Here is a 12,024-nt window from a genome sequence, read left to right on the forward strand (position 1 = left end):
AAGGAGCTGGTCTTTTCTTTCACAACCATTCATCTATTTCTTTTTTTTCCTTTTTTTTTTTTTTTTTTGTTTTCTTGGCTTTCCTGATTTCTATTAAAGCTCAGAGATCCCAAGGGAAGTGTATTCCCCTGTCCCTCCACCACTAGTGTAAGCAATCAGGGAGACTGTGCAGCATATGTTGTAGGAAATAACCCACCCATAGTGTGTCCCAACTATCACCACCGTCTCTAACAGAAACAAACAGAAACAAATAAACAAAGTAAGTTTTAAAAAACCCCATCTACTGAATTTCAACAGAAATTCTCAGGAAAAGAATTTTCTGTTCTGTTTTTATAAAGTTAGAAAACTTTTGAGAATTTTCAAGGCCTTTTAATTAAGGCTACTTCTTTAGGCCTAACTAAAGGAAAGCTCAAAAACAAGGCAGAAATATCCTCATGATTTTTGTTTCCAGAACCTGATACTGAGAAGAGATCTAACTTGAAAACACATAGTTTTTCAACAAGGTCGTCACATTCACAAAAACTATAAACTTGTTCAGACATTATCTGAATCCTCTTCTATTAATTCTTGAAATGAAACCACAGTTTTAACCCTTAGTAATTCAAGAGAGAGAAATAAATGAAGTCCTTCCCCAGTCTCGACTTATGATATTTTCACGTACCTGTATAAATAAATCTACCAGGAGCTCCTTTGCAAAATTGTTTGGATTTGTACGATAATGTTACTTCAACCACACCAGGGATGTGACGAGGAGGTGTTTGGACACGGATGGCATGTGGGGTGATTAGCTGAGAATAAAAAGAGACAACATGTTGAGACAGTTATAACAATTGTCATTCTGCCAGAAAAGGAGCACCCATTCTCAGTTGTGTGCCTGTTGATGAAACTGTAGGTCAACATTCAATAGAAGGGAACTTTCCCAGTATTTGAAAAAGTGCTGAGTTATTTGGGTCAGCTCCAGATAAGTGTCTTGGGTCAAAAATTAAACAGGAAAAGGTTTTGCTAGTATCAAAAATACCAGAAAATTCCCAGATGGGAAAATAAACAAATAAAATTCAAGGAGAAGGAAGGAAGGAAGGAAGGAAGGAAGGGAGGGAGGGAGGGAGGGAGGGAGGGAGGGAGGGAGGGAGGGGAGGGTCAATGATGAACCATTTCCAAAACATTGTCTAGAAAAATAGCATGATTCTGTCTGTCTCATCAATAGAAACCAATCTTGACATGAGAACATATTTACCTAATTAACTGTGAAGGGCTTGGAAATGGTTATTCAGGCTTTGCATATATCCTGATTTGTTCTTACATTGTGCTTTTTGTACAATGTAAGAGTCTCTGGAAATAATATTGGCCCAAAGCTATGCTGTGAACTAGTAGGTGATGCTAATATATCATATAACATGAACTGCATTGGCTACACTGGGGCTAAGAATTCTCCTAGCATAATTTAAGGTATTTAACATTTGAAGCTCTTAAATGGTCCAGATTCTAATTATTTCAAAAAATTAATTCATTCATTATGAACCTGTCCAGGCATTAAAATCAAGAAAAGCCCTTCTCACTTTTAGAAGCCAGTTTCTTAGAGAGTATGAGAAACACCTTTCCCCTGTGTTTCCATCAACCTATAGAATACACTCCTTTCTGACTCCTCTTAAGAATATCTGGTAAGGCCAGGGCCGTATTTTCCTATAGGCTAACTAGGCTTCAGCCTAGGGCCTCAAGATCAAGAGGGACCTACATTCAAATTGTTAGCAAAATTAAAATTACACTATTCTAAAAACAGTGAACACTAAAACACTGAACCGAAAATAAGGAGAAATTCTACGCATATGACTAATAAACAAACATAAAAATGTATTGGTTAAGATCGTTCCAGCGCCGCAGCAGTCGGGGAGCCCGCCCACGTTCCCGGCACTGGCGGTCGGGCGAGAGGCGCGGCCGCTCCCAGTAGCTGCCCTGTCGACGCGGAGCCCACCAGCGGCCAGGCAGGTGAGGGCGAGGGGGCCGAGCCGGGCAGCTGAGCACAGCAGGGGAGGCGGCTGGCCTCACTGCCTTTGCCGCAGAGCAGAGCCGCCCTCCGTCGGGAGGCCAGCTATATATATTGATATATATTGTTATATATCACAGTAATGATGTATTTTATTGTCTCTCATGTAATTTACAAACTTAAAAATGGGAGGTGAAAGGGCCTCATGGAATAGCCTAGGGCCTCTTTTCATCTAAATCCGGCCCTGGTTAAGGCACATCTCCTTTGCAATTGCTTTTGTTTTATCTGTTGAATATGGGGTGAAGGAGTGCCTGTCTTTTCTTGTTTTTGCCTGTTTCTTAGATAAAGATATAAGTGAGTGTTCCATTGGAATAGAAAGATAGGTATAATCAGGGGGTGGCATTCACTTACCTTCCCTACTGGTTTGCAAAAATGAGTGCACACGCCACCTCCATGCATGCACACAGCCTTCTGCACATGCCCTTTTGGTGAAAAAATGGCCTAAATGGGATGCCGTAGAACCGGGGCAGGTGGGCAGGGCCAACCGTTATTTCTGATACCGGTTTGAGTAAACCAATCTGAACCAGTAGTATTCCACCTTTGGTACTAATAAAGGAGAATATTTGTAGCTCAGGGTTGGCACAAGGGCTCCTTGGTGCTCTCTGAGCTTCCTTGTTTTCTTGCAGACATTTCATTACCCAAACTAGGTAACATCATCAATGCTAGTGATCAGTGCTTTTAATACCCAAAAAGATAGGTATTGAAACTTTAAATAAATAAGAATAAAGAATAGTGTGTGAGTGTATATATGTGAGCATACACAGAGAGGAGGACAATCTGAAGCTCCAGATTAGAAATACTTCTTAAATACATCTTCACCATTCTGGGATTCTCAACTACTTGCTCTGTTAAGTGGAATTAACATAATTTGGAATTCCCTAAGATTTTTCTTTTGGATTTTATATAGTACATCAGAAATGGATATCTTACTGTATTTATTTATTTATTTATTTATTTATTTATTTATTTATTTATTTATTTATTTATTTATTTATTTATTTATTTATTTATTTGCCTTGAATTCTGACACTTTGTGAATTATTCCTTTGACTATAACCTCTGGTTTTGTCAAGTATGCTTTATCCATGCACAGAAGTGCAGGCCTATATGTAAAAGATAGAGTGTGTATATGTGTGAGCAGGCAGGCGCCCATTCACATGGATATGCCTGCTATCTATAATCACATCTGCATTGTTTTTCATTGTTGTTTGGAAGATGGTAATTAATCTGAATGAAAGAAAACATGGTCATTTGTTCTTACATAACATACGCAGACTGGACTCAAATTAAAGCAGAAAGAGAGCAATGGGGAACATTATGAAACTTTGTTCTCTGTTGATGCTACCATTTGCCTTTTATTCTCTGGGAAGTGACAAGGGCAATTTCAAAATACCTTGATTGTTGAAGAACAATCTGGGGGGGGATGCAATTAAGAAGCAAGTGTGCCTACCTCACTCCACACAAGCATGGTCCCAAATACGACTTGAAGCCCATCAAAAAAGTTGTCCCCTATAATGATCACCATGGCTCCACCAGTGGTCCAGCCTTCACTTGGACTAATAGCTTTGATGCACGGAGTGGCTAAAGAGAAAAGTTACAAGGAAAAAGAAAAGGAAGGGAGAATAGAGTTAGCTTTCGGTTGAAGCTCCTATGGAGACTTCTTTTGATGGCTCGATGGCTCCCAATTTCTCAGCTGTTTCTCCCCCACCCCTACATAACAGCAATATAGCACATGGCACAATGTTACCTCTCTCAGGAACTCTGGAAACATAAAATTAAGTTACAAATTATTAAATATACATATTTAATAATACATGTATTGACAGCAGCAAGAATTGTATTTGCCCAATACTGGAAAAATGAAGATATACTCACAGATGAAAATATAATTAGAAAAATACTAAACTGTGTGGAGATGCATAGACTGACACCAATAATAAAAGATAAGGAAGAAACAGAATATTTTTAACATGGGATATGTTTTATCAATGGTTGGACAAAAGAGGTAGAAATTAGAGGATGAAAGATTGCTGAAATACATAAGTAAATGAAGTAAAAAAAAATACTATAAAACTATATTGTGGTATTTTAATTATGGATATTAAAATTACTACTTTTATTACTAGTTTATTAATACTCTGTATAAACAAATTTTGAGTCCCTTGGACTGCAAGGTGATCAAACCGGTCAATCCTAGAGGAGATCAACCCTGACTGCTCTTTAGAAGGCCAGATCCTGAAGATGAAACTCAAATACTTTGGCCACCTAAGGAGAAGGAAGGACTCACTGGAGAAGAGCCTCATGCTGGGAACGATGGCAAAAGAAGAAAGGGACGACAGACAATGAGGTGGCCGGATGGAGTCACTGAAGCAGTAGGCATGAGCTTAAATGGACTCCAGAGGATGGGAGAGGACAGGAAGGCCTGGAGGAATGTTGTCCATGGGGTCACAATGGGTCGGATACAAGTTCGCAACTAACAACAACAACAATAAACAAATTGATCCAGGCAATACACTGCTTATTAAGCACCTATGTATTTTAAAGAAGAAAAAAAATGTATAAATAAAAATCATTTTAAAAGTTACAAATTATTAAACACACACACACACACACACACACACACACACACACACACCTTATGAGATCACCCAGTCTCATGAGCTTCCTATAGTCATGAATTGCAATTCACAAAACTTTAGGTAAGGATGCCAAAATCGTGCACTATATGGCGACCCATTTCAACCATTTAGAGTCATTTTCATTCTTATTAGTGGTTGTCTGTATTGCACACTCAGTTTGTCCTGGGCCCCTGAAGAGACTGCTGAGCTTTCTCTTCCTGGAAGATCTCAGCCAAGAAGATCGGTCAAAAATGAGCTCGTTCAAGTTTGTTGGCCAAAGACAGAGAGAAAGGTCGAAATGAGTGCCTAAAACAGATGCTGAAAAGACCTTTTTCACCCCATACTCTCTTGTTTCTGGATAATTTGGGAAAATTCTTTTGCCTTTCAGTGATTGTTCATCTTCTAGGCTGTCAAGCATTTAGGACAATTCACATGAGAATTTTCATTTGGTTTCTATGGTTCTTCACCTCCTGCCTTTCTTCTCCAGTCTGGGAACTGAAGTTTGGGGAAATACTGAAGATTCACAGTATGCATTTTGCTGCCTCACTGGAATTAAGATGTTGGCTTAACACACAAAGAGAAAGGAAGATTTCCTCCATCGTATTTACTGAAAGGACCACAAATGACTGGGTTCACATAACATATTAAACCACAAAGAAACAAATTAGTGTTCTATGTAGCCAGGGAGAAAGAAGTCAGGTAAATTGGGATGATAAATGATGGTTATGATTTCCTGCATTTAATTCCTGTGAGAGCTTGAGGTGAGGTACATGGGAAGGATTCATGGAATTTGGCCCGCAATGAAATCACTATGAAGCAAGTGAGGGTGAAGGCAATAATGATGATGATGAGAGGGGGATGGAGAGAGAGAGGAAAGGAGGAAAGGAGGGAGGGAGGGAGGGAGGGAGGGAGGGAGGGAAAGAGAGGGGGGCACCCAAAGTCTTGCATTAAATTCCCTGCAACTAGGAACTAGATGGTAGACTCACCAGTCTAAATTCTGTGCCTGAATCATTACATGGCACCTGTTCTGCATAATAGCAATAGCACTTAGCAATAGCATAGCAAACAGTAACAGAGTTGGAAGAGGCCTTGGAGGTCATCTAATCCAACCCCCTGCTCATGCAGACCTGTACTAGGGATTCGAACCACCAAACTGCCAACCTTTCTGATTGACAAGCTCAGTGTCTTAGCCACTGAGCCACCTAGTCACTTAGCACTTAGACTTATATACTGCTTCACAGTGCTTTACAGCTCTCTCTCAATGGTTTACAGAATCAGTATATTTCCCCCAACAATCTCGGTCCTCATTTTACCCATCTTGGAAAGATGGAAGGCTGAGTTTACCTTGAGCCTGGTGGGATTTGAACTGCCAAATGGCAGGTAGTTGGCAATCAGCAGAAGTAGCCTGAAGTACTGCACTCTAACCACTGTGCCACCATGGCACTTAGACTTATATATTTGTATACCGCTTCACAGTGCTTTATAGCCCTCTGTAAAAGATTTACAAGGCCAGCCTATTGCCCCCAACAATCTCGTTCTCATTTTACTAACCTTGGAAAGATGGAAGAATGAGTCAACCCTGAGTTGAGCCAGTGACAATTGAACTGCCAAACTGCTGACAGCCAACAGTCAGCAGAAGTAACTTGCAGTACTGCATCCTAACCACTGCGCCACCACTGCGCTCTTTCTTGCATAAGTGTTGTCTTATCAAATTTTACTGGGAAGAAGGCATTGAATGATTTGTAAATCATTTGAATTATTTGAAAGTGTAAAGTACAGCCAGTAAAGCATTTTTAATGTTATTTCAATCCTGGCAACTGTAAATTGCCTTGCATTCTCAGCCTCCTAGCTTAGGTTAGAGGTGAACAACCCAGAGCCTCAGGGTGTCATGTTGCTCCTGAAATCTTTCCCCATAATGGCTCCAGAGACCCTTAAAAGTTGCTACCAAGTTGTAATCTACTTAATGCTCGTGTAGAGAAATGATTAAGCATAATATGCAATGTTTGCTTTTCGTTCTGTTCTACCCATGATTTTTTGAAGTGCAGCCACCCATTGCCAAGTATGGCTCATAGCTTCCCAAAAGCCATACAGATAATCCTCAGTTTATGACCACAATTGAGACCAAAATTACAATTGCTAAGCAGGACATTTGTTAATGAGTTTGGCCCCATTTTATGACCTTTCTGGCCACAGTTGTTAAGTAAATCACTACAGTGGCTAGGTTTAACCTAGTGGTTAAATGAATCTTGCTTTCCCATTGACTTTGCATGTCATAAATTTGCAAAAGGTGACCACATGATTTTGGGGCAGTGTAACTATCATAACTAGGTGCCAGTGACCAAGTGTCTGAATTTGGACCACATCATCATGGGGACACTGCAACAGTTGTCATATCATTTTTTTCATTGGAACTTTGAATGACTGAAGTTCCATCCAGTTCCTAAATAAATGGTTGTAAGTCAATGACTACCTGAACAGCTCTTCCCAGACGGCACACGCTAGCTTTTTTTAGTAAAAGTTTTTCACAGACCAATTGCGTTGCAAAGGTTAGTGAGCTACAATCAGTAGTGGGATTCAGCCGGTTTGCACTGGTTTGAGCAAACCAGTTGTTAAATTACACACACACAAACACAGAAACACACGCACAAACACACACACACAACATACACATATCAAAGTGGATCGTGGGCACTGTGCTGCAATGGAGAAATGGGCAACAGAGCAGCCGGCACAAGGGAAGGAGAAGGCCGCTTCCCTCTTTCTTCTCCCTGCTCTTTCTCCTTCCCTCGTGCCGGCCGCTCTGCTTCCCATTTCTTCATTGCAGTGCCCAGGATCCACTTTGAAGGGGAAGGGATGCAATTTAATAGCCATTTTTTCAGGGTCAGGTTGGGCCACGCCTCTCATGACGGGCGAACCTGTTGTTAAATTATTTGAATCCCACCACTGGCTATAGCAATAGCAATAGCAGTTAGACTTATATACCGCTTCATAGGGCTTTCAGCCCTCTCTAAGTGGTTTACAGAGTCAGCATATTGCCCCTACAGTCTGGGTCATCATTTCACCCACCTCGGAAGGATGGAAGGCTGAGTCAACCTTGAGCCGGTGAGATTAGAACCGCTGAACTGCAGATAACAGTCAGCTGAAATGGCCTGCAGTACTGCACCCTAACCACTGCACCACCTCGGCTCTATAAGCTAGGAAACTGGCTTGATTTGGACTAAGCTAAAACTAGACCCTGCCTGAAGGAAAGAAGGAAACAAATCGGAGAAACAGTTGCAATGAAATATGAATGCACTCAATGGTAGATCACATGTATCCTCTACAGAAATCCCCAAGGGTTTTGGGTAGCCAGAGTGAGAATTCCATCTGTGTCTCTGGAGAGTTGCTTCCACTCATATCAGTCAGTACTTGATTAGACGCATCACTGAATCTTAAACTGGATTAAAGTAGCGATCAGCAAAAATAAAGGACTCCACCATGGAAGCGAATTGTGGTTGCGGTACTTGCCAATTCCATATAAAGCTTTTACAGCAAATTCTTCTTTTTAGTTGCTTGCTCGTTTCAAAAACGGGGGGGGGGGGGTGTCCTCCCAAAGTGGATGATATGGAAACATCATGGAATAAATCATTGATCATAAATGCTTCCCTCAATTGAGAAAATAAAAATTCCAAAAAGAGAGAAGGCTAATAAAAGAGCAGGAATTTTTAAAAAACATAGCTTGAAAAGGAAGATTTCAGAAATAGGTTGAGATTCAGGAAAACAGAGGTCATTTCTGATACATCGTGTTTTCTTCAGCAAAAAAAATTACATCCTAATATTCAGAATGACAGCTTAAACCACCCACTGCTCAGACTTCCATACTTTCCAAAAGCAGATTTTTTTTAAAGGATAGTTTACTTTTACCTTCATATTTAGATTTGGCTTGATTTTTAATTTTAAAAAACCAACCCTATATATCACTTTGAGAATCCCACCAGACTGAAAACAATAAATACTTTTAATAAAATGAAATGAATAAAATATTCATGCTTGGAACACATAAAATCAGTAAATAATCCAGGAAATAAATTATGAGCCTTGGCTCATAATTCTTTCTAAAATTCTGTACCATGGGCTAGAGTCACTAGTCAACCATTCTGGTGAACCGGTAGTGGAAATTTTGAGTAGTTTGGAGAACTGGCAAATATCAATTCTGGCTGGCCCCGCCCCCTTCTATTCTCTGCCTCCCAAGTCCTAGCTGATCGGCTAGGTCTTCTTTTGTTGCCCTGCACAGGAGAAAGGAGCTGAAAAGCAAGTTGGTGGGATGAGGAGGGGATGGGGATTTTGCAGTAACCTTTCCCTGCCATGCCCACCATCCACACCATACCATGCCACACCACACCCACCAAGCCACATCACCACGCCATGCTTAGCGAACCAATAGTAAAAAAAAATGTCACCACTGTCATCACCCCAAACACCAAAAATAGTTTCTTCTGCCTCTGCTGTTAATAGCGTCACATTCTGTTAAATCGAAGAGACCAACAGAAGTTTGCATGAAAGTCAATCATGGTGAGGAAAGAAGTGCCTAGAAACTTTTTTTTTTGTCTCCCAGGGTATAACAACTGGGAGTCATCCGTGTACAGTAAACGCAGAGAAATTCAACACAGATGCTTCTTTAAACAATATACAGTATAGATAAACTGTGGAATTTGCTGCGTGAGAGGCAATGATAGTCACCAAGTTAGAAAAAAATCATGCAGGATCTTTCTCTCAGTGGCTACAAGCCTTGAGGGAATTGCAAGCAGCAGAGTTTAATTATTATCTGCTAGAGAATGGCAATGGATGAGGCCTATATCCATCTTTGCTGTAGACCTCTTTTCACAACATGCTTATCTGGGACAATTAGGGACTTAATATGTTGTGATTAAATGACCCAGTTAGCTAATCCCCAAAGGAAGAAGTTAACCCCAAACAGGCTCAGTTATGCAAAGTGAAACCAATTCCACCTACTCAGTTGTCACATGGATCATTTAAATCCTAGTCTGCTAAGAAAAACAGATGCAGAAGAAGAGTGGTTTGGAAAAGTAGATTAGATTAGATTAACAGAATTGGAAGGGACCTTGTAAGTCATTTAGTCCAACCCCTGCCCAAGCAGGAGACCTTACACCATTTCTGACAAATGGCAATCCAATCACTTCTTGAAAGCCTCCAGTGATGAAGCTCCCACAACATCTGAAGGCTGTTCCATTGGTTAATTGTTCTCACTGTCAGAAAATTTCTCCTTATTTCTAGGTTGAATCTCTCCTTGTTCAGTTTCCATTCATTATTCCCTGCCTGGCCTTCAGTTGCTTTGGAAAATAGCTTGACCCCCTCCTCTCTGTGGCAGCCCCATTGCTATCATGTCTCCCCTGGTCCTTCTCTTCACTAGACTAGCCATGCCCAGTTCTTGTAACTGTTCTTCATATGTTTTAGTCTCCAGTCCCCTAATCATCCTGGTTGCTCTTCTTTGCACTTTTTCTCTTGAGAAAAATACATATTTTTGTGTTTTCTTCGTTCTCTTTAAGTAGACTGCAAAGTCTGTCTCTTTAAGTAGACTGCAAATTTATTTGTCATAATCTGATTGCTGCTCAAATTGTTTTGATTAAGCAGAAATATTTATTTTTCTTCCAGTGCTAAGTGTTGAAAACAAGAGTTTTACTGATGGCTTGAATATAGTGAAAATCCTCCCATTTCATCCCAATTTAACTCACGCTAAGCACGCCTGGTTTTTATAAGATAGGGTAAAACCCCCACCTTGCCCCCCCCTCCCTTCCCATCCATTCAAGGCCTCTGGACTATACATACCATCAAGATCCCAATATGGTTTTTCCAGTCCATAACCAAAGTCAATCCATCACTCGATTCCCAATGTTGACAAGGTCAAAGGTGGCAGGGAGGTTTGGCAGAGTTCCAAAACTATAAGGCTCCTTTGAACAGCCAGTCAATCACATTCAATCAGTCAAGGAAAAAGTGGAAGGTTTCGTAGGCTTAGAAGCTTGGGAGTATTCTTCTACCATTTCACTGCCCGCTGGGGGAGAATTAACACTGCTCTGAATTCTTCACTGATTCAATCATTTTTCTTCCAGTTCATTAATTCTGCTCTAGGTTGAGGCAGGGCACATTTTAACAGGAGGGGTGGAGGGGGAAATGCAACAAAACAAGACTAATGAAATAATAGACCAACTTGTCTCTTCCAGTAACGTCACAAAGCCTTCTCACTTTCACTCGCTACAGGGAATAGCCCAAAAGGGGCTTCTCTGGGCTTTTTTTTTTTTTTAAAGAAAAAAGAAAAAAAAGGAGGAAAAAAAAGCTGGTGCCAGAATGGGGCTTGGAGAGAGTGGAGGCGATTATCCAATTTGAAGCTTAGCAGATCCAACGATTTGTAATTGCCTGAAAATACAGCCTGCAGACGATGGACGATGCCTCGCTTAGCCAAACAAACGAAAATCAATTAGTGTCAGTTTCCCTTCTGCGCATTGTTATGTTTCGCGCCGTTTGTTTAAGCGAGTGGCTGACACTTTTTCATACACATCTTGCACGGGTCCCATTTCTGTTTAACTAAGATGTCAATGTGGCTTGATTTGCTCGAAGATCAACTCCAGCCCAGCTGAGCTGAACGCCTGACGTTCCCTAGCAGAGTATATGTAGCATGTCACCTCTTGGCACCTCCAAATTCAAGGAGTAAAAAAAAAAGAGGGGGTGAGGAAGAGGAGAAAAGTCAGGGGCAACCTGAGCTTTTTTTGGCACAATGGCTGCTGCAAATTCAGAGGCTATTGACTTGATCTGCAAGAAATATCTCCCTTAAGTGAGTAAGATAACAGTCCAGCAGATGGAGTTAGCCACGGCCAATGAGCCAAATTCTTTCTGCCGAAGTGCACAACTGAATGCAAAAGAAGATTGCAAAGTGAAAGGAGAGAAAGAACTGGGTCACTTGTGAAGACATCTCCACCACTACTGGGCAATTATGATCACTGGGGAACTGGGTCAGGGATGCAATTTTATTTCCTTGACCCTCCAATGCCCAGAATTGAACTACTGTAGCAGTAGTCTGCAGAAAGGTTGTGATTTTCTTTTGATTGGATAGAGATACCACCTTATTCCAGTCCTTTCCAGGGATGACTCACACCCTGGATGGCACTTCTTTACCCTCTTCCATCGGGAAGGAGATATCAGAAGGATAGCCAGCCGCACAGACAGCTGAAGAACGGTTTCTATCCGTGGGCTGTCAGAGACCTGAATGGGAAGTAACATCATAACTACATAGTACGATGGACATGCAGAGCCGGCGCAATGTGGAACATGTTCACACTGGTATAATAGGACTGGGGTTTTTTAAATATGATT

General features: G+C 41.0%; 1 protein-coding gene across 1 annotated transcript in view; it reads right to left on the minus strand.

Annotated features, from left to right (window-relative positions):
* Positions 1 to 12,024, minus strand: part of EBF2 (EBF transcription factor 2) — a 263,628-nt gene that overhangs the window by 38,159 nt on the left and 213,445 nt on the right. The window contains exons 9-10 of the mRNA XM_032228748.1: positions 3,492 to 3,622; positions 662 to 788 (exon numbers count right to left, since the gene is read on the minus strand). Coding sequence (XP_032084639.1) covers positions 662 to 788; positions 3,492 to 3,622 — 258 coding nt within the window. The remainder of the gene's footprint in view (positions 1 to 661; positions 789 to 3,491; positions 3,623 to 12,024) is intronic.

Source organism: Thamnophis elegans, chromosome 13 (genome assembly GCF_009769535.1).
Source record: "Thamnophis elegans isolate rThaEle1 chromosome 13, rThaEle1.pri, whole genome shotgun sequence".
Lineage (NCBI taxonomy): Eukaryota > Metazoa > Chordata > Lepidosauria > Squamata > Colubridae > Thamnophis > Thamnophis elegans.